The sequence below is a fragment of the Pisolithus orientalis genome, assembly GCF_024613125.1.
Source record: "Pisolithus orientalis strain OTSU chromosome Unknown F5J12scaffold_5, whole genome shotgun sequence".
Classification (NCBI taxonomy): domain Eukaryota; kingdom Fungi; phylum Basidiomycota; class Agaricomycetes; order Boletales; family Pisolithaceae; genus Pisolithus; species Pisolithus orientalis.
Genome location: NW_026260786.1, coordinates 659,364 through 680,128, shown reverse-complemented (window position 1 = coordinate 680,128; position 20,765 = coordinate 659,364). Strand labels below are relative to the sequence as shown.

The 20,765-nt window shown below is 49.7% G+C and overlaps 7 protein-coding genes across 7 annotated transcripts; 3 read left to right on the top strand and 4 right to left on the bottom strand.

Moving 5' to 3' along the window:
• Nucleotides 1–793: 793 nt before the first annotated feature.
• Nucleotides 794–1,886, bottom strand: F5J12DRAFT_809975 (uncharacterized protein). The gene is made up of 6 exons (XM_051744758.1): nt 1,746–1,886; nt 1,640–1,692; nt 1,571–1,584; nt 1,355–1,451; nt 1,224–1,301; nt 794–1,170 (listed from the first exon to the last, which is right to left on the bottom strand). Exons 1-6 carry the CDS (start codon nt 1,820–1,822, stop codon nt 1,133–1,135), a joined length of 357 nt encoding a protein of 118 aa, XP_051603034.1. The 5' UTR covers nt 1,823–1,886; the 3' UTR covers nt 794–1,132.
• Nucleotides 1,887–2,083: 197 nt separating this feature from the next.
• Nucleotides 2,084–3,133, bottom strand: F5J12DRAFT_903868 (Endonuclease/exonuclease/phosphatase; the record flags this gene model as incomplete). Its single annotated transcript, XM_051748462.1, has 2 exons — nt 2,084–3,027; nt 3,127–3,133. The coding sequence occupies 2 exons, from the start codon at nt 3,131–3,133 to the stop codon at nt 2,084–2,086; spliced, it is 951 nt and encodes a 316-aa protein (XP_051603033.1).
• A 203-nt stretch (nt 3,134–3,336) lies between these two features.
• Nucleotides 3,337–5,467, bottom strand: F5J12DRAFT_445491 (protein disulfide isomerase). Its single transcript, XM_051739459.1, has 11 exons — nt 5,159–5,467; nt 5,084–5,098; nt 4,815–5,026; nt 4,684–4,759; nt 4,537–4,633; nt 4,453–4,485; nt 4,351–4,399; nt 4,271–4,299; nt 3,995–4,207; nt 3,752–3,942; nt 3,337–3,696 (listed from the first exon to the last, which is right to left on the bottom strand). The coding sequence occupies exons 1-11, from the start codon at nt 5,287–5,289 to the stop codon at nt 3,540–3,542; spliced, it is 1,203 nt and encodes a 400-aa protein (XP_051603032.1). The 5' UTR covers nt 5,290–5,467; the 3' UTR covers nt 3,337–3,539.
• On the top strand, nt 5,405–7,177 carry F5J12DRAFT_809964 (ribosome biogenesis protein Sqt1). The gene is made up of 6 exons (XM_051744757.1): nt 5,405–5,517; nt 5,570–6,129; nt 6,195–6,267; nt 6,318–6,392; nt 6,462–6,847; nt 6,900–7,177. Exons 2-6 carry the CDS (start codon nt 5,647–5,649, stop codon nt 7,122–7,124), a joined length of 1,242 nt encoding a protein of 413 aa, XP_051603031.1. The 5' UTR covers nt 5,405–5,517; nt 5,570–5,646; the 3' UTR covers nt 7,125–7,177.
• A 196-nt stretch (nt 7,178–7,373) lies between these two features.
• Nucleotides 7,374–8,540, top strand: F5J12DRAFT_889617 (uncharacterized protein; the record flags this gene model as incomplete). The annotated part of the gene is made up of 4 exons (XM_051747352.1): nt 7,374–7,699; nt 7,755–8,247; nt 8,301–8,328; nt 8,395–8,540. 4 exons carry the CDS (start codon nt 7,374–7,376, stop codon nt 8,538–8,540), a joined length of 993 nt encoding a protein of 330 aa, XP_051603030.1.
• Nucleotides 8,541–9,314: 774 nt separating this feature from the next.
• On the top strand, nt 9,315–10,026 carry F5J12DRAFT_809959 (uncharacterized protein). The gene is made up of 4 exons (XM_051744756.1): nt 9,315–9,519; nt 9,569–9,642; nt 9,694–9,779; nt 9,834–10,026. Exons 1-4 carry the CDS (start codon nt 9,409–9,411, stop codon nt 9,878–9,880), a joined length of 318 nt encoding a protein of 105 aa, XP_051603029.1. The 5' UTR covers nt 9,315–9,408; the 3' UTR covers nt 9,881–10,026.
• Nucleotides 10,027–10,156: 130 nt separating this feature from the next.
• Nucleotides 10,157–10,988, bottom strand: F5J12DRAFT_809958 (uncharacterized protein). The gene is made up of 4 exons (XM_051744755.1): nt 10,953–10,988; nt 10,882–10,901; nt 10,482–10,809; nt 10,157–10,435 (listed from the first exon to the last, which is right to left on the bottom strand). Exons 3-4 carry the CDS (start codon nt 10,522–10,524, stop codon nt 10,251–10,253), a joined length of 228 nt encoding a protein of 75 aa, XP_051603028.1. The 5' UTR covers nt 10,525–10,809; nt 10,882–10,901; nt 10,953–10,988; the 3' UTR covers nt 10,157–10,250.
• Nucleotides 10,989–20,765: the final 9,777 nt, after the last annotated feature.

The window sequence follows — 20,765 nt, the reverse complement described above, 5'->3', positions numbered from 1 at the left end:
TCATCAACTAACTGAAGGCACGTGGGGTCACCCGGCTCATCGCACTGAGCACACCACAGCGGCAAGCCATCGTCACAGTCATGGCCACCTTTGCCAATCATCGAACACCGTGTGTAGGGAAGGTGACACCGTTCACTGGACGATCGCCCGCGCACCTCTCTTGAACAGTGGCAGCGACGAGTCCGTTGTTGGATCTGTCAGCGATAGTTAGATTACACCTTGTTTAACGAGAACCACTTTTATGTTACAAGACCTTTCGAGGAGTGAAAGCTTTCTACTCGTCACAATGATTGACAATGACACGGAAACCGGGCGAAATTGTGCTTGCACTCATCTTCAACCTCTACTAATGTCGGACGGCTGTAGTTCAACCTCGTGTGTCGGAGCTACTAAAGCAAACCGGTCTGGTAGACGGCTAGTTACGATCCCGAGACCACAGAAAACTTACCGCAATCCAAGAACGAACCAAGCATTTTAGCATAACCACCAAACCAAAAAAACACTGTCATTTCGGATCGTAAGAAGCGTTACGAGCTATGATGACAACAGTAACTCCTAATATCCGAAGCTGGCAGCAAGCACGAACGACATCGAAAAAAGAAGAAAAAGAAAGTGGGATATGTAGCGCAGTTAGTGAAGCAGGGCAGAAGGTTACAGAACCAACCCTCCAAGCCATACTCGTGTATCTGAAGCACCTAAAGTAAAATAGATGTAGCCTTGTGTGCAAGTAAATAAAATGCTGACGAAAAATGTCGATGCAAAGTTCCATCAACTGGTATCATCCTTTTGTATGGTGACTAATACCACGGTACTCATTTCAAAGCAAGAGGGCGACCGCTGCGGCGCCAATAACACCGGCAACACCCAAGTTAGCAGCGTTGGCCATGGCCGCACCAGTGCTGGTGGTGGATGTTGACGTTGCGGCGGTGCCAGCAGATGTACCAGCTCGCGCTGGAATATGTAAGATGACGTCATCAACAATCGAGTGCTCGTCCCCACTCACCTAGAGGCTTTGGAAGAGCTGGGGGAGGTAGTTGTGGGACTGCTGCCACTAGCGGCACTCGTAGCAGCGGTAGGACCAGCCGCAACTGAATTCAACAGTCAAAAAAAAAGCAATACCATTCACCCAATTCTACTCACGGGAGGTGGTGTTCAAGCAGGACGTAGAAGCTGGAGGCAAGTTAAGTCCGGGTCGCAATACGAATTACTCGATGAGTACTCACAACCACTGTTAATGGTGAACGGTGCGGACTGGGCGACCTGACCAGTATTGTCGCGGAGGGTAAGGCCAATCGAAGTGCCTAGTCACAGAAGGTCAATGTTTATTTCAGAGAATGACCGTCCAAACACGAACCAGCTGCAATGTTTGCAACCCAGGTGACGGAAGTGCTGTTCTGTTGGCCAAGGTTCTCGAGGGCGGCACCGTTCGGAGTAGCACCAGGTAGAATGCTATTCGGGTGACCGAATGAGGAACGTCTATATGTGACGTAATGGGTTAAAACTCACCTCTGTACGAGGGGACATGCGTAGTTGACGAGTCAGCTGAAGAGTAGGATACACCACGACGTACCAGGAAGTAAGGGGCTGAGTTTTGTCGCGAGTGAGTTAGAGTTAGAGAAGACACGCGACGAGTACTCACGAGTTCCACCGCTCCAGGTGATGAGAGTCGGTTCACACTCTACCACGTTGGCACTTGTTGGGGGGATCATAAGAACACGACGACGAGCATTGGGGACGAGACTTACGGGGTGTTGATGGTGAGGGTCGACTGCGCGAGGGCAGCAGCGACGAAGAGGGCAACAGCAGCGAACGTGGACTTCATTGTGGTCAGGGCTGAGAGCAACCAGGCGCTTGGAAGGAAGAAAAAGGCTGGCAGCGACGTGACCTCATTTCTGAATTTATTATGTCTCCGCCCCAATTTTACTTTTGGTCTCACACGACCAAACACAACACAACAACTCGGATAAATGTGACATACAGTATGGGCTTGTGTACATGTACATACTAGTTATTAGAAGAAAAAACATGATCGATTACCCGTCGCCGCAGCTGTCACCAGGCCAGGGTGCTGCGCAGACGTCACTCACATTTCCATCATGATCCCCTCGTCCTCTCTCACGACGTGCAGCGTAGTCGCAAGCCCAAAGTGGTCTGAGATCCAATCTCCGTAGTCCGTCTTTGCCCCGACACCAAACCTCTCCGGCTCCTCCACTGCAAATCCCCCCCTCGTCGTGAAGAGCACCTTGTCCAGCCTCCCGGGTGGATATTGTTCCCTGGGTTGGTATCCCCAAGTATATCCTTCCTCCTCGTCATCCCCATGTTGCCATGCATCCATCAATCCTACATCCTCCGCAATACTCATATCCGACGGTCCAATGGCATTCATATCCCCGGCAACCACCCCTCCACGAAGCTCGTACTCCCGCAGCTTCTCCGAGATAAGCCCCAACTGCATGGGTCGCGCCGCAGCCCCTCTGGGCAGTGACTCCAAGTGCGTATTCGCGACCCGGACCGTTACTATGCCGTCGGACAGCCGTGGCGAATGTGGCGGTGCCGGCACGCTCAGCTTTAAGTCCACAAATATCGCATTCCTTGCCATCGTTGAGTTACTGAATTCGATCGTAAACGCGTTCGACACAGGGACCGTGCGTGACACCAGCATAACCGTCCCGTACGTCGCCCCAGCCGGCCATTTGTCTGTAGATGTGGGCACAACGAGAAAGTATCGTTGCACCCACTCGTTCGTGAGGATCATCGTGAATGAACCCACACATACTTCCTGAAGCAAGATACAGCAGGGATCTGGACGCTCGGCTGGCGTCTGGCATCTGAGTACCTGCCGCTGGAGGTGCAGCAGCGCGGCCATCAGTCGTTTTTTGGGGCCCTTCGTCTGGAAATCTACATTCCAGCTCACGAGCCGTACCCGTGTAGGCAATGGCTCTCTTATCCCACGAGCGCAATTGGTGGTCTGTATCCAACGCCCTTCCCGTGCTGAAAACCGTGCTGCACGAAGCGGTCGAGGAACGTCTGCCCTTCCTCTCATCGGTATGGGCATCGGTGGAGGCGACGATTCTGCGTCAGAATCTGTAGGAGGAGATGGGATGAAGGATTCCTCGATATCGGAACCGTCCATGGTGGTCTGTTTGTGCCCAGTTGAAACTATCGATACGGGTCTTGCGGAGCCCAGGATCTTAAATCACTACTGCATGTGTGGAAGAATAAACCATTTCGGTTATGTGGAAGAGCGATCCCCGATTATCGGCACCTGACCCGTCCTCGAGGCCATCCGCGTGTCTTGTGTCTCGATTCCACCAAAATCAATTTAGCATGGCGTTGGCAAGCAATGATCGGGTTAATAATGCCTTCTCTCCCGCGTGCCTGCAACGTGTCATTGGAGACTTGCTGTACTAGTGGGTGGGCGTTCGTGGCACTAGGAACATTCCACAGCATAGGTAGAAACAAATGTCCGTCCTTCTAGTGGGAGCACCACAATCCACAATAAGATGGTTCTAGCATATGCATTTACTCCTACAGGGAACTCAAAGCTCAGCAGTAGCTCTTCCAAAACCGTTCACCTCCTCTTCTTCAGCTTCCTCCAACTTTTGAGAGACGAACGCCTTCAAAATATTGAGTTTGATCTTAATCTCGTCCAATTTAGCGGAGGCCAATGTGCGCTTGTTCAAAATCGACGCGAGACTAAGAAAGGCAAAGGTGTCGGTAACTTCCTTGAAGACCCACAGATCTGACATACCGCTTGGATTCCTTATCGATGTAGGTTTCACTGTCCTTGACAATTTTTTCCATCACACGGGCGTAGTATTGAGATGCGGACCCCAGACCCTCCGACAAGGCGACGGCCTCCTTGCGCACTGCATCCCTTGCATTACCTGCTGCTGTCAAGAACTTTTGAGCAAGGGCGTCCAACTCGGCCAGACGGCCGGCCTACACAATATATTAATAGATACCCAGAAGAATGCACGATGTTTAACAATACCTGATCGTTGAGGCCACCACCAACGGCTCTGTTTGTGCCACACTTCTCATTGAGGAAGTTGACAAAAGCTTCTTCAGTGCGAGCGCCATTGTAGTCTTCCACCTCCTTGCCACCCCTAGGGAAGAATTTTATGGTAGGGTACGAGGCAACACCATACTGAGCAGCAAGCTCTTTGTTCAAGGCGGCATCCGCATCAATGTTAGCAACGATACACTGGTATACGTGTTTGAACAAGATTCTTCCTAGCCAAAAACACCACACGAAATTTAAACCTACGTTACTTTCCGGCTTGAAGGCTTGCGCGACTGTGACAAGCCTCAGCACAGACTAAATGTAATCCAGTTGCGATATCTGACCTTGTTCATAAATCGGTTTGAGGTTCTTGCAGTGTCCGCACCAAGGAGCCTAACGGAAAGATAATTATAACGCGTCAAATGCCAAGTAATTGCCATGCCTACCGTGAATGTTACGAGTACGTCCTTCGTATCGTCCTACAACAGAGATTATCACATGCTCAACACGCAGCACAGAAATGGGATCACCAATGCGACGTCATTGAATGTGTGAGCGTCCAGGATCAGAGTTTCCGGTGGAGGAGGGGGCTTGATATTCGATTTGACACCAGCTTTTTTAGAAACGCTACGTGATAGGTGAGTATCTCGAAACGCAGACAGCCACGGACTGCGCACAAAGTAGCCAACGCATCGAGGTCTCGGCCTCCTTCGTAAGCCTCGGCATTTCCCTTCTCGTCAAACCATTTGAGTGCTGAGGGAAACAGGATGTTGGCGCGTCACGTATGAAATTGGTACATGTGACTTACTTGGATAGCCCGAGACGCCGTACTTTTCACCTAGCGGACGACCGGCACCGTCGGCATCGACTTTGGCGATAACGACCTTATCTTTTGCATGCGAAAATGCATCTCCAAGCTGCTCATACGTCGGTGCGAGGTTCTGACATGCCCAAGTTAGGGGGGTAAAAGAAAAAAAAAAAAATAACGGAACAGGAAGTAAACTTACTTTGCAATGTCCACTGTGATGAAAGAGAAATGCAGTCAGACGAGAGAAGGTTCAGTGAAGAAACACCTACCACCAAGGTGCAAAGCTGAAGTACACGAAAAACCATCAAAACAAGCTACGCGCAAACAAATGTCTGCACACTTACAACTCCACGAGACCTGGTTTACCCTTACCAATGATCGCGTCAAAGTTGTCTGGTCCAAGGTCGACAACGTTGGACGCAACCACGACGGCCAGTAGGCTGGATAGGAATAGCGGGCGAGAAAACCTCATCATAGCAAGACAACTAGTGACGAGGTGGGGGTTTGGTTACGTAGTCTGACGTGGAGCTTGTATGTAGCTAGTCTCCGGCTTAGTCAGCAAACTCTATTCTCGGTCCGACGGCCCGCTGGCGATTGCAAAGCGTCAGAGCGAGTGGAGGACGCGATAAAGTGTCCTGCAGGGGGCTTTATCCTTGCTGTCGTGGGTCACTCAGAGGATTCGTCAGCTCTACTCAGATCGCAGGCAAGTGTAGTCTAAGCAGCACAGCTACTGAATTTTGGATCTGAGTAATCAGCTCTCTCGGAACCGATAAAAAGTCTCGGTGTCATCTTCGACCTTCACAGACCATTCAAAAATCACTCCTTTGATCCTATGACGACTGAAGAAGAAGCGATCGAAGAAAGAGAGGAATTCGAGTTTATCGATCCCAACGACATCCTCGCTGAATTGCCAGACGATGAAGACATACCCATGGACGAGGACGAGGATGGAGAGGAGGAAGAGAAGGACGGCGTAGGGGAGTTACCCTCGCGTGAACAGAGCGAAAGCTTGGTCAGTAGTTTTCGAGAACATCAAGGGTCCGTATTCGCAGTCTCCTGTCACCCTACACAACCCCTAGCAGCTTCTGGAGGCGAGGACGATCTAGGATATATCTGGGATATCACAGACGGAGAAACGATCGTGAAGCTTACCGGTCACACGGACAGTGTGACGAGCACGGCCTTCAGTCGTGACGGGGAGATGATCGCCACTGGAGGGATGGACGGGAAGGTTAGGATATGGCGCCGGCATGGAAAGGAGAACTACAGAACTTGGGAGTTCTTGACTGAACTTCAAGGTCCGGATGAAGTCATGGTGACTGCCCCTTACCAAGTAATTGTCCTGTTTTTCTTACTTCTTCTTAATGTTCCTGCACACAGTGGCTCCGGTGGCATCCCAAGGGGACTGTCCTACTCGCGGGATCTAATGATTCTACCGTTTGGTTATGGCAACGTAAGACACCCGTCCAGCTCTCTCGTGATGAACCTGACGGTGGATACCAGTGCCATCCGGAAACACGATGCAGGTTTTCTCTGGCCACACGGGACCTGTCCAATGCGGTGAATTTACTCCAGATGGTAACTTCCCACTTCGCGCTGGGCGTACGTTATGCATTGCTTACTTTTTTTTTTTTTTTCATTTGGCAGGTAAAAGGATCGTAACAGCATGTGCAGATGGACTTCTCATCCTCTGGGACCCGAGATCTACAGCACCAATTTTCAAACTTGGGCCTAGTAATGCTCGTTTCGACATGGGAGGAATAACATCCGTAGCAATCAACCCTTCGTCAACGCTGGCAGTAGTAGGCGGAGAGTCGGGGGGTATCCGTGTTGTAAGCCTCAGCAAGGGTGAAATAGTTGGCACACCCGGAGGTCACACAGAGGGTCAAAGCGTGGAAGCCTTAAGTTTCGTGGAGCCGACAGGGATATCAGGAGGAGCAGGTCTGGCCGTGAGCGGTGGCGCGGATGGCAAGGCTTACATGTGGGACCTTAACACGATGCGTGCGCGTGCGACGCTAGACCATGGAGAGGAGGTGGGTGTACATTTGCATAGCATACTTCTCACAAACTTAGTTATGGCCGCAGACTATCACAGCCGTGCTGTCCCATCCAGTGCCGAGGAGTCCCCTTGTCACTACAGGCTCAGCGGACGGAACTCTCAAAACCTGGGATGCCAGAACTGGCACGTTGCTGACTGTCCACAAGGGTAACGAGGGCGCCGTTTTCAGTGCGTCTCTGGGTTTGGAGGGGTCAGTTGTTGTCAGTGCCGGGGACGATGGATCTTGCTACGTGTTTACGATAGACCAGTGACTGTCGTCCACATATGAATTGACCCCTATATATGACCTGTGCTAAGAAAGGAGGCTGTGCACTGCATGACATATAAGTCTACTCTTAAGGGGATCGCGCAGCCCACCGTTTAGCACTCGTCGTCCTCCCAGACCTCATTATCGCATCGAAGTCCAAGAGATCCTCACCCGGAGCTTGCTTCACCCAGTGTCGCCAGTGTCGTCAACTCTGCGACGTGATCGTATCGCTTGAAACCAGATCTTCGCCACTATGTACGCCGCCAACCATTGCGGGCCCAAGAGTCCCAGCAATCCAACTCAATTCTCCAACAATCCATTCCTCGACGATCCCTCCAACCCGTACACCCGCTTCCCAGATATTACAAGTTCAAGTTCCCTACAGTCTCCGCCACCGCAGATTCAAGTAGGATACAGTGGAACGGAGTATGCTGACAGCACCCAGTATCAGGCTCAACAATACCCGTACTGGCAGCAGCAGCAATATTCCGGACAGTATCCAGGGCAGCCGCCCCAGTTCCAGAACTACAGCCAGTTTGCTTCAGCATCATATACCCCGCAATACACTAATACGCCACAGTAAGTTTTGTTCATTTATACTGGGCCATCTTACGTTTCGCATCCGCACCAATAGTCAATTCATATCGACAACAGGAGCCGGATTCCAGCCACAGCCAACAAGTACATTCGAGCAGCAGACGGGCTCACAGCAATACGGGTACACCGGTGGCGGCCAGCAGTACTCCAACCAAGGCTATCCGCAACAGTTTAGGAGTAGTCCATCGTATCTCTCGGAATTCGATCCATACGCCCAACAACAGCCGGCGTCACCCAATCGTTCCCACTTGAGTGGGTCTTCCTCGGGAGGAGGAAGCAAGGGGCCTCGAGGAGAACAGCATCCGCGTGACTTCCTCCGGTCTCATAAGGCCGACCTAGAGGCCTGGGACCCATATGCATGGAAGCAGCTGATCAATGCGTGCGAGGCCCTGAAGGATGCCTGGATTTTCCGGAAACAGCATGCCGAAAACACGGTACGGCAGTACGGTGGAGGTTCTTCCGGCTTCTTCGGAGATGCGCCTCAGGGATATGGATACAATAGTAATTCCCATATCGAAGGTTGGAAGCAGGTTAGAGTCGCCTTTTCTCTTCTTTCCGGAATTCTTTTGCTGACTGGCAGTAGGCAATGAAAGAAGCAGTGTCGAATGTTGGTAAGCAGAGCATTTCTTATCGTTATTGGTATGACAGAGTGATTTACTTAAACCCATACTACCCAGATACCGCTGCTGCGTCAGTCTTCCAACTGCAGGAAGTATATAGCAGTTACAGGCAGTCGGGGGATGTTTCCAGCAAGCGGCGCGTCCGTGAGGCAACCAACGCTGCCTTAACCGGATTGCCTGACTGGCCCGGTCCGTTGAGTTAGACTCGTATGTTGTGTTCGGTTTACTGGGATGTGCAGTACGCACTGGGTTTTTTTTTCGATGCTGGTTATACTCAATGTTAGAGTAATGGATAGAACAACCTGAGTATCGTGCAGCTATCGTATAGTGTTCGCGCCAGTTACTGTATGCATGGTCTTCAATGGTTTGTGGTGTCCACGTCACAATAGCGTGTACCTCCTATAGCGGTAGGATTTGCATTACAGATTTTGCGGAGCGCCTTCATCCTGTCGACTTGACGTTGGCGTGGGGAGAAGCAACGATTCCTACGAAAGTAGAATCAAGGGTTCTATTATGTTGTGGCCATCAGTCAGATAGATGAGTGGAAGAGTTCACGTAGCGAGAAAATGGAAGTCCTTGAACGACGATGACGAACTAATCTCCCAGGTAACTCCCAAGTCACATGCACTAGAGGGATTTGTCGAAGGCCTCCGCTGTGCTAATAAGTACGTTTATTTTCAGAGAAACCCCAGAACTATATTAGCTACGGGCTCCAAGTCTTGGTTTCAGATTGTTGTCATCAATCGATATAATGCCGACTCCCTTGCGTCATCTTTCCATGCGGACACGTCATTTCACCCACCGGAGGTTACCCCACTACGGGGGTGTTATGACGAGGGAGAGGTATTCTTAGAGTAGCGGGGAATTACTGGACAGCCCACTCGTTCTGACAAGGGATTTAGCAGTACATGATAGGTCAGAGTGCATCATCGGGGGAGTATGATATCATCGGGCGTGCTGCGCCCCGCTCTGTGGGACACGGTGTTTCACTTGTCCCAGGCACCCAAGAGGACTATATAAACCCCCAGGTTTTAACACACTGCTAAATCAACAGAAATCAACACAACAAACATGTGGTTCACAGAAAATTCAGCAGAAGCAGCCGCACACAAGCAGTTGAGTGGGGGTGGCCACACAGCTAAGCTCTCTCACGAGCTCATCGCCGCCGCCGCGTCGTACGAGGTATGAGACAATACGATAGACAACGTTCGTTTAACCACATCCATCACAGGCGGCGAAGGCCTACGAGCATCACGTTGCAAAGAACGGCAAACCAGTCAACCATGAGAAGGCAGTCGAGCTCTTGTATGTTGCTTGATACCTGAACCCTGTTCGCCTCTAATCTACGACATGCAGGGCGGCTCTGACTGGCGGGTTCATTGACCGAATCGCCGAGACCAAAGGGATGGATGAGGTCGACAAACAACGCGCTAAACACGAAGGTTAGTCTACATTCCTTTCGTTCCTCCAACGCATGTACTCAGCCAACTGTGAAGCGCACAAACGTGCTCAGGAAGCTCTGGCCCAGCACGGAGAATTTTGAGAGTCCAGCGGCCGTTGTATTAGTGGCGTTCTCGATACCGCACCACTGCATCTGTAGCAATAGGAAAGAAATATCACGTTAGTATCACAGACTGAGAATGTTTGACCCTGCTATAAATAACACGAATATAGAATGCTTGGTGGCCCTTTGCATAACCGCTATGAGGCAAGGACTATCGCGTGAAATAGCTCGAAAGGTCACTTCAAGAGGGATCTGCCTGCTGACTGTGCATCTGATTGTGTGAAGGAAACGCGCCAAGCATCACATTATGCCAACGCTATGTAGACATGGATCTTTGGCGACGATAATTCGGTCTTTATCTCTGCTTCTACCATTGCCAAACGCAGCGATGGAAGGCTCCCGTCCTTCATCAATCCTGGATTCGTTTATCGAGACCTCTATAGTAATCCAGGAACGCCTCACTCACGTACCATTTCACCGGATGTGCAGATTTATCCAGCATAACCTTCACTGTCATCCACGAGAATCGTACCATCGAGGGGAAGCAGAATGTTGGGTGGAGTGTATCCTTCATCCATTCTTGTGTCTTTGGACCTGAGGCATATAAGCATACGATCCAGATAACAACAAACCAGTCAACCTAACGGATAATCGTTTCCGAAATTTCTACCGAAAACTCTCATCAGCTGTTATGTTCTGAAGCTCCTCGAATGTCCACGATTCTATGCACGTGTCCCTGGTCACTTTTGCGGCAACACTGGCCGCGCCTACAATCTTGAATTTCGAGTCCGCTTTCTGGGTGACAGTGAATTGGATTTCCGGGAATAACAAAGATAAGTAGGTCTCGTAGAGTCGTAGTCGTTCCTAAAGCATCAACATATACCTGCACAATGTGAGATCCAGCCGGAAGCTGTCTGCAGAACGCAGAGTAGCGTGCATCTCTGAGAGTTGTACGCCCCGCTGGAGCACTTCACGAACGAGTAGATTTGTCGCACCTTGTGATTGCTTGTTCAAATTCGTCGGAGGAACCTTTAACATACCATTGGATATTGCCCAGGGACTAGGAACTATTAATTAACTTGCTGTAGGAAAGTCAAGACCAGTACGTAACTACGCGCACTGACCGGCCCAGATTCTTCGGGTACGTCCAGTGGTAGTTCGGTACCCTTTGACGGGATCAAAGTCTTGGAATCTGTGGAAGGATCGGAGTTGCAGCCTGGAAAGTTCCAAGTGATGTTTGCTCACCAGCAAACCCGAGTTTGTCAAGTTCTGCCTTCCAGGAAACTAGACAGTAAGCAGCGCCATGAACGAGGGGTCCGAGAAAGCGGCCTCGATCCGCTTCGTCTGCACCTAGGACGTATGAACCAGGTGCGGTAGGTATGGGTCCATGATGAGTGTATGATTCCGTGAGCGGAACTATCAGATTTTCCCGGAGCTAAAGGATTGTCTGCTACGGCTTGCTTGGCTAGAAGCATTGCTGATATGTATATACCTGGTTTTTTCGAAGTAACTGTGGAATACCTGAAGCATGCAATTTGTGGGATGGGGATAACAAATTTTTAGTTCTTGCATGTCACCCTGTGTCACCCAGGGTGCTTCGGCCTGGACAAAAGGCGAGGCGTGTCAATTATGTAACTGAACTTGGAATCTGTGGCTAATTTGGTTGGAATGAGTCTAAACATGTCCCAATTTGGGAGCATTGGAAGGGGGGTTTAGAAATCTCCAACACTGCCTAGCTGGGGAGAAATAGGATTGATGATATCCCTTCATGTAGCAAAGGCTCCCAGTACCTTCCATTAATAGTACTTTCTGATATGTACAGTAAATCATGAATTAGATGAGCATTGTCATTGTTGCACCAAGAAGCAGGTAGCCAGTTTGTCACATTGCTTAAGAGATACCACTAGTACTGTCCTACTAGGGCAAGGCTCATAGTCCATCCCACATATGCAGTTATCATTACACTTAGACTCTATGGTGGAAGAAGTGCACTGCCAAGCTGACACCAACAATGGCAAGGATGATGTAAGCATACTGCTTACCACTAAACATGCCACACTCATGCTGTCAATGCTGCTACCACTAACACACACCACTCATGATGCTACTGCTAGCACATCATGCTATCATGTCTCCTATTGCACATTGTCTGGGCATGTGGATCCCTGCTGTGTTGTGTTGTTTGGACACTGGGGATATATATACTGGTGCTGTCTGCATCATGGATAATATCTTCTTTTCCCTCTTTCTTTCTCTCTCCATCATCTTGTATCAGAGAGTATGCTTGGTTGTTCAATCCCACATGCCTGTCCATGTTCTGTCTTGTTGTTATTTGTCCTGAGTGTGCTCACCCCTACCACAGTGAGTTCCACTTTTTTTGAACATGCCATAGTGCATGTTGATACCTGGTAAAGGTGTCAAGCTGCTGTCTTGTCATGTCCCCTCTGTCCCCATACCCTTGACTACTCATAGTCAAGGGAATAACCCTCCACCTGCAACACTGTTGTCATTGCCACTGTCTTCATCTTTGTCATCCCCATTGTCTGCTGTCTTTCTTCCCCTGCCACCTATGTCACCACTCATGGCCCTACCTGATGACACTCTGTCTCTGCCCACCTCTCCTTTGCATATTCCCCTACCAGTGTCCCTCCCACCATCTCCTACTTCAACAGACAGCTCTTTGTCATCCAACAGCTTTACTGTGATACTTCTTGCCATTGCAATGTCTTCAGTGCAGTCCCTGATAGCATGATGCAAGAATACTACTCCCAGAAAAGCCCCTCCCTTCTTAACAGTGGGTGACATTACCCTGGAAGGGCTGTGTAGCTGGGAGTTAGGTTGTGAGAACTACTTCTGGCTGAAAAGCATAGCAGAAGACATTCAGGTCACCAAGGTTGCTGGCCACCTTCTGGATCCTTGTGTACAGGATTGGATCAGTAACAATGGTAGTCAGCTAACTGCTCTGACCTTCACTGGGTTTATGGACAAGGTTCATACATATTGGCTCCCCAGTGATTGGGCAGAAGCTATCCAGCAGAAGATGCTGTCATCAACACAGGGTAACAAGGCCTTCCATCTGTGGGCCATTGAGGTAGAAAGCCTGAACATTTTTCTGCAAGGAAGTGAATTCTGTCTTACCAAAGATCATCTCTGCTTCCACTTAGAGTCACATATGCACCCAGACCTCACCACAGAATATTGTTTGACTGCTGCCTGCCATGAGAAAAGGTTTCATGCTTGGCTTGATTTGGTCTGTCTTCTTGATGAGAAATGTATCCATGATGTGGCCAAACTTGATGCAGCTCTTCATAAGAAGCCCCTTCACCCTAGTCACTCAGTCAACACTACTGCATGGAGCTCAAAGGCACCAGATGGTCATGCTCACACCTTTCCCCCTGCCCTGACAATTCTGGATGTTTCAAGTGCCATTGTCTCTTCCAAAATCATGCCATGCATAACTGTCCAAATGACTTCCTGGATGCTAAGAACTACAAGGTGCTGACTGCTGCTGATGTCAAAGCTGCTAAAAAGAAATGTGTGAAGCCAGTCACTGCTGTCATCAAAGAGGAACCAGCAATGAAACATGCCTGCATCACTGAAGTTGACAATGACACTGAAGCCATCACTGTTGTCATGCCTTCAGCTGCCCTTGGGGATGGCACTGACTCAGGTGAAGAGTACATCACACTTCTCTCAGTTCCCCACCTCCAATGGTCCTGTCTTCTTGAAGGACCTAATTTGACCTTTCCCCTTCCTGTGAAGGCACTTATTGACAGTGGTTCTCATCTAGTACTGATTGATGAGTCCCTCATTGCAAAACTTGGTCTCTGGCATTGTCAACTGCACAAGTCTTTCAATGTCTCAGTTGCCCTTTCTTCTGGTGATCAGGAAGTGATGTCATTGAGAAATTATGTTACCTTGTCCTGCCTTTCTTCTGACTTGGATTTTCATTCACACTCTGTTTGCACCATTGTTGTGTCTGGGTTATGTACCCTGCTTTTGTTGGGCCTTCCATTTCTCTCTCATAATAAGCTCATCATTGATCATGCTCTCTGCACTTGTATCAGTAAAGATACTGGCCATGACTTAATGAATCCCCCAAGCCCTGTGTTCTCCTTCTTCACTGGTGACCCCTTCTGTTCAGGCTGTTAAGAAGATCAAAGGTGATGTCCTTACAGAGTTGCAAAGTGTTTTACCAAGGTATTGTGAGATTGCAGAAGTGGCATCCACCTCAGTTTGTGGGGTAGATGTGATTGGCATGGTACAACACCATATTGAGGTCCTTGCTGTGGCTGAGGAGCTGACAAAGCACAATGCATGACTCAAGGTTGAGTTTGCTGACCATTTCCCTGTGGACATCCCACCCACTGATGTGCTACCTGATGATGTTCTTTTCCATGTACAGCCCAAAGATGCAAACAAAGTAATTCAACTTTGGTCATATGATTGCCCAAAAAAGTACCATGAGGCTTGGAAGATGCTACTGCAACAACACCTCAGTGCAGGGCACTTGCACCCTTCTAATAGCACACACTCACCAGTGTTCATCATCCCAAAGGCAGACCCCATGGCATTGCCATGCTGGGTGAATGATTTCAGACAACTCAATTTGAACACTGTCCCTGATAATCACCCACTACCTCACATTGATGAGATTCTTCACAATTGTGCCAAGGGCAAGTATTTGCTAAGCTAGACATGACCAATGCATTCTTCCAGGCCAAGGTCCACCTGGATGATATCAAGTGGTTGGCTGTACACACACTGTTACACCGACAACTCATGTCATGTCACAAATCGAGTGTGATGCACAAGCACATGACTGCACGAGAAGTGACATGTTATTTAACTTCACTAGCGGTGGTACACTAGTCTTGGCCAACTGAAGTCATACTGGTGAGTCCTTGAGGTACAGCATGCAGAGCTAAGGGTGGTTGCAAAGTAGATTTCGAATGGGGGAGCAGTATGATACATGCAGGCTTATATACATATGTACAGTACCGTACTGCAAACATTTGAAAACATAGTTTAAACCCTCACCATTTCCCCAAGTGGTGGGTGCAAGTGCAGCCCGACTGCAGACGGAAAGGAACAGGGGTAAACGACAAACCATTGGTCCGTGATAGAGGGATTAACCATGTAACGAGTCAGAGGTGGAGCATTCACCTGGGGTGAATGTGTCATGTGACCACATGGGTCAGAGCCACCAGCAGATCATGGGAGGAAGGGCAAATAGGCATAGCCTGGCTATAGTACAACATGGGTTGACAGGGGGTTACCATAAAAGGAAAGAGAAAGGGAAAGCATATGGAACATAAGTCTGTCTGCATAGGTAGTGACTTATGGGCCCGAGACTGTCCCCGAAGGCAGGACAGGGTGCAAACGTAGTATGTAAGAGTCTGTAAAGGGAAAGAATGTGAGTGCAGCATAACATCACCCCCCCCTCAAGGCCTGAGGTCCTCCGAAGGCAGGTAGAGGCCCTGGACGACCCACAAGCGAATCTCAGCGTTAGTTGTGACCGTGAGTTGGGCAGTCAGTTGACCAATGTCCAAGGCATGAACATCGGTAGCAGGTGAACTGATGAAGGGGATGCTGCCAATCGATGGGAACAAGCCCACCAAGTTCTCTCTTGCTGAGGGCAGAGACAGGTACTGTGACAAAGGGAGTTGCCAGTAGAGCTCTTGTTGTCTGATGAGCATAGAAGAGGGCTCTTCCAGCGGCATCACCTCATGCCTGGGTGAAGAAATCGAGCCAGTCCCTGGGAGAGCCATTGAATGGGATGGCGGAGAGGGCATCCATGACAGCCTGGAAGTGCTCTCGACCTTGGCCCAGTATAATCTTCTCCCAGCAATTGCAACACCTCGACTCAACATCTCCACTAGCCTCTCCACTTCTTCCGGCTCGAGCTCCGGTCCTTTCTTCCTGGCCCTGCTGTGACATTTCTCTGAGAGGGTTCTCAGGTAGGTGTGGTCCTCCAGCCATTGCTTGATCCTCCAGAGGCAAGAGCCCACAGACCATGACGTTGAGGGGTGTTTGGTCGAGGAAGGAGCGAAAGGAAGAGATCAGGGCTGGGCCGTAGTCTTCGTGGATGATCTTGACTACAGCTTCTTGTGTCTTTAGGGCTTCTTGGAGAATGGCAGAGTTGGCTTTGTCGATATCTTCATATGTATGTGCCTCGAAGCTTGCCTTGGCGACTCCCACATGGTCGTGGACTTGCTTGCTGATTACTTCTGAGCTTCTGAAGATCTTAGACAGCACCCATAGATGTTCGTGGCATTCTCCTGCTCTCCAGCCATGTGATTCCCAGCACTCGAAGTCGTTAAGCAACCACACATAACTGAGGAAGACACTCGCCTTGGGAGCCACCCATCCAGTTGTTGTGGGGGCTGTGGGTGTGATGGCAGGGGCCGTGATGGCAGAGGGCACGAGTGAGGGCGCTGGAGCAGATGGGCCAGCTCGAGGGAGCGGCAAGGGGGACCTGTAACTGGCCTGGGAGAGTGGAGGGGTGTTGCATGATCTGAAAGAGGCGTCATAGTGAGGCTTGGATGGTCCTGAGGGAGCCTTGGACTTTCCCTTACGGGCGTCCTTGTGGGCTCTCTGCGAGATGGGGACTGAGCGGATGACCAGGTATGGGTAAGGGCATGTGGCAGAGGTGACAGAGTTGTGAAGGGGTTGGTAGGCCCCAGGGAGTGCAGAGTGGGAGGATACCTTGGGGGATGGGGTGCATAGCATGTTGTGGGCCCATACTGGTGGTTCTGAGATGTGAGGAGGGGTACTGGCATAGCGATCAAAGTAAGGTCTGGAAGGGTCATAGGGTTCGTTGATGTCGGCAAGGAAGTCATTGTCAAAGTAGTTGGAGCCAGGGTTCTCAGTATTGGGGGTGTAGGGCATATCACGGTCAGAGATTGTGGATGCGTTTGTACTCCCCCAAGACCTCTGGGGCATTTATAAGGTTTTCCTCACTCTCCCAACTGTCTTGGGAGTGCGGGTAACCAAGCCATTTGATGAGGTAGAGGTATTTTGGCTGAGGGTTTTTACCGGGATCTTTAGTCGTGGACTTGACTTTCCATGCACATTTGTGTTTAAGTATAGCCTTGACTTCCCATTCATTCTCGTCTCCTACCAACTCGGGAGGGGGTGGGGGGATGGCCAGTCCATACTCTTTTGTTTCGACAAAAGGGGTCAGCTTCAAGGTGTGGAACACAGGGTGTACTCTCCAGCTCAGGGGGAGTTGGAGCTTGTATGCCACTGGGTTGATCTGTTCGGAAATTACAAACAGTCCATGATGCTGGGGTGTGAGCTTCCTTGACGGAATGTTCCTTTTCAGGTCAGACACATCGAGCCACACCTTATCTCCTACAGAGAACTCTGTATAGGTTCCTTTCGATTGTGATTTCATCAGCTCCTGTGCTTCTTTGTGAGTGATTATCGCAGCGTCCCGATTGGCTGCCAGCTGCTCGAGTTGGTCTCCTGCGAGTGACTCTGAAGGTTGTCTGGTGGGGTAAGGAGCGGGGTCAAAACCATACATGAGTGAATATGGCATTTAGTTGTGGGACGAGTGAATGCACGAGTTATGCGCCATTTGGGCATCAGGGAGTTTAGTGTGCCAGTTGTGAGGGTCTGTGTCTGTGTACATGTGCAGGTAGGTGCCGATTTCTTGATTTACCTGTTCTGCCTCTCCGTTGGTCTGCAGATGATAGGTGGTCAAGGCCTTCAGTTCAATTCCAAGAGACTGGTAAAGATCTCTGGTAAAGGCAGAAACAAACTGGGGCCCTCAGTCCGAGATGACAGCTTCCGGTACCCCCCAATGAGGGTAAACATATGCATGGTAGAGGTCTGTGATCCTGATGCTGTCAATGGTCTTGGTAGTCGGCAGGAAGAAGGCCCCTTTAGTCAGCCCTTGATCGACGACAGTCAACACTGAATCATATCTTCCTCCGGACAGAGGCAGGTCGGTTATGAGATCCATCGAGACCTGCTTGAATGGGAAGGGATTCTTTGCCACATCATGGGGCATAACAGGAGGGGTTGTCGGGTGAGTATTGACCTTGTTTGCCTGACAGACCGGACATCCTTTGCAGTAGCTCCTGATGGACTGGTACATTCCGGGCCACCAGACGTACTTGTTCATTTTCTTCATCATGGCTTTCACTCCAGGATGTCTGAAGGCAGGAAGGTCATGGTACTGTTGAAGGACATCTTGGCGAACAGGGTCCAGCACGAAGATTCTTCTCCCTTTCCTCCTGACTCCATCAGATCCTTGCATTGTTTCCAGGGCTCAGTGAGACTTGGAGGCCCTTTTTACCTCTTGATACAGGTCTGCATTCAACTGGTAGACATGTTTCTTTCCTTTGGTGTCCCTCTGAGGCTTTTTCTCGGGTGCAGGAGTCTCCTTTTTCGAGCATGAGATGGCTTTTTCTGGCATGTCAATCTTAAAAAGGGAAACAACCAAGGGTCTCACCCCCCCTTCAAGCCAAACGGCCTTTGGGAGTAGGGTGGAAACTGTGCTGGGCTCGGTGTTGAAGTCCAAGTGGCGGGAGAGGGTGTTGGTGGCGGAATTTTTGGTTCCAGCAATGTGAACAAACAGGAGTGGGTACTCCTGGAGCATAGCCTGGCGGGCGGTGAGCTTTTGTAGTTGCATGTAATATGTGATATTCTGATGGTCTGTGTAGACCTTCGTTGGTTCTGGGGGCAAGAGCAGGTAGGGGCACCATTGCTTGAGGGCACTCATGACTGCTAGCATTTCCAAGTCATAGACCTGGTAGTTCTGCTCTGCTCTGGTAAGAGACTGTGACATATATGTGCAAGGATGAAGAGTTCCTGAGTTGTTGGCCTGTGACAACACTGCGCTGGTGCCAAGCTTGGAGGCATCAGTATGGAGTATGAACGGCTTCTTCAGATCTGGAAGTTGGAGGACAGGTTTAGATGAAAGAGCTGCTTTCAGAGCTTCGAAAGCTGAGACTTGTTCAGGGCCCCAGGACCACTTGGCATTTTTCTTAGACAAGTCATGAAGGGGATGAGCAACTTGCGAGAATCTGGAGATGAACTGTCGATAGAAGTTGCAGAAGCCTAGGAAAGACCTGAGTTCTTTTAGGGTCATTGGTGCGGGCCATGTTTTGATGGCTTCGATTTTAATGTCCAACAGTTCGTACTGACCCTGACAGATCATGAACCCCCAAAACTCTATTTCTTCGGCTTCGAAGGTGCACTTATTGAGCTTGAGGCATAGGTGTTCCCTGGACATGATCTCCAGAAAATGCCGGACAGCCTTTTGGAGTCCTTCTTTTGTCTTCGCATGCACAGTCATGTCATCTGTAAAGATGACTGCCTTTCTTTCATTTTTGAGCTCTCCGAACATATGATCCATGTACCTCTGGAAGGTAGGTGGTGAGTTACACTGACCAAAGAACATCACTGTTGGTTCGAAGAGTCCTCTTGGGGTTATGAAGGCCCCTTTCCACTCATCTCCTTCTTTCACCCTGATATTGGTGAATCCCCACCATACGTCAAACTTTGCAAAGTAACAGGACTTGGCAAGCTCATCGAGCAGTGTCTTGACATCGGGGAGGGGGTAGGAGTCAATGATGGTGTGAGCATTCAGGTACTGGTAATCTTGGATAAGTCTCCTCTTTCCATCCTTTTTTTCAACAAAAAACATGGGAGCCACTTGGGCTGACTTGGAGTGGCAAATTTTTCCACATTTGAGGTTCTCCTCGATGAACTCATCTAGGCCTTTGAGTTCGTCAAGTGACAACAGATAAATTGCTCCCTTTTTGGGCTGGAAGCCAGGTTTTAAGCATATTTCATGGTCAAGGAATCCTTGATGAGGCAGAAGAGGGATTTCTTCTTCTGAGAAGACTACCGAGAAGTCCCAATATTCCGGTGGTAATTCAACTTCTGCCTGGATGTGTGAGGCTTCAAGTTTTGTGGAGATGGATGTCCGGTTTATTTTGACCATTCGAGCAAAATCGGTCCCACAGACACTGTTTTTCTTGTCAAGTCTGCAATCCAGTTCTCCCCAGCTGATCAGCTTTCTGGAGGTCCAGCTGATGATGGGGTTATGCTCTTTCAGCCAGGGCATTCCGAGAAGAAGGGATTCCCAATTTCCAAGCTTGAGGACATATGCGTGGATGCGCATAACTCTTCCCCAGATCTTGACTCTGAAGGAAGCGATATGGGTTACCCAGTCTCTGGTTCTTCCCTTGTAGCTTCTTGACTCCCAGGGCCACGCAATCCTTTGCATTGGGATGTCATGTTTTTCTACCATGGCAGGGTCTATGATGTTTGTTTTGGCACCCAAGTCGAGAATGGTTCAGACGGTAGCATTTTGTCGGTCAACGAGGTAAGCGAAACCAGCAATAGAAGTGATGGACATATCTTGTTTGTAATCATACACTTTCTTGGTCCCTAGCTTAACCTCTATCTTCCTGGATACTATGGGCTCTCTTCCTGATGCTACACCAGGAGAGCCTTTCAAAAATCCGGGTTTCCTTTCAGTCCCCCATCATTGGTGGGTTCATCATTCTCCCCATCGTAGTGATCTACAGGCTCCGAATCTCCCTCCTCTTTGGAATTCTTGTCGAGCTCCTCGAGCATGGCCAGGATGTGAGTACGGAGCTTGTGGTTCGAAGGGGACCTATTGTTTGTTGTGGACGAGGGGCAGCTTGCTTTTACATGCCCTGTCTTACTGCATCCATAACAAGTAGGAGCATCCTTCTGTGATTGGACCTTGGGCTTCTGATCAACATCCATGGCATAAGGGTCTCAGTATGGAGGTTTCGGAGATGAAGTGGATTTTGATCCCTGTGAACCTTGCTGTTCTTGCTTCCACAGGTAGGAGCAATCCTGGAAGGACACCTTTCCGGTGAAAACTCTGAGTGTCGCCATTGCTGCTCTTGCTGCAGTTGCTTGCTGGATCCAATCT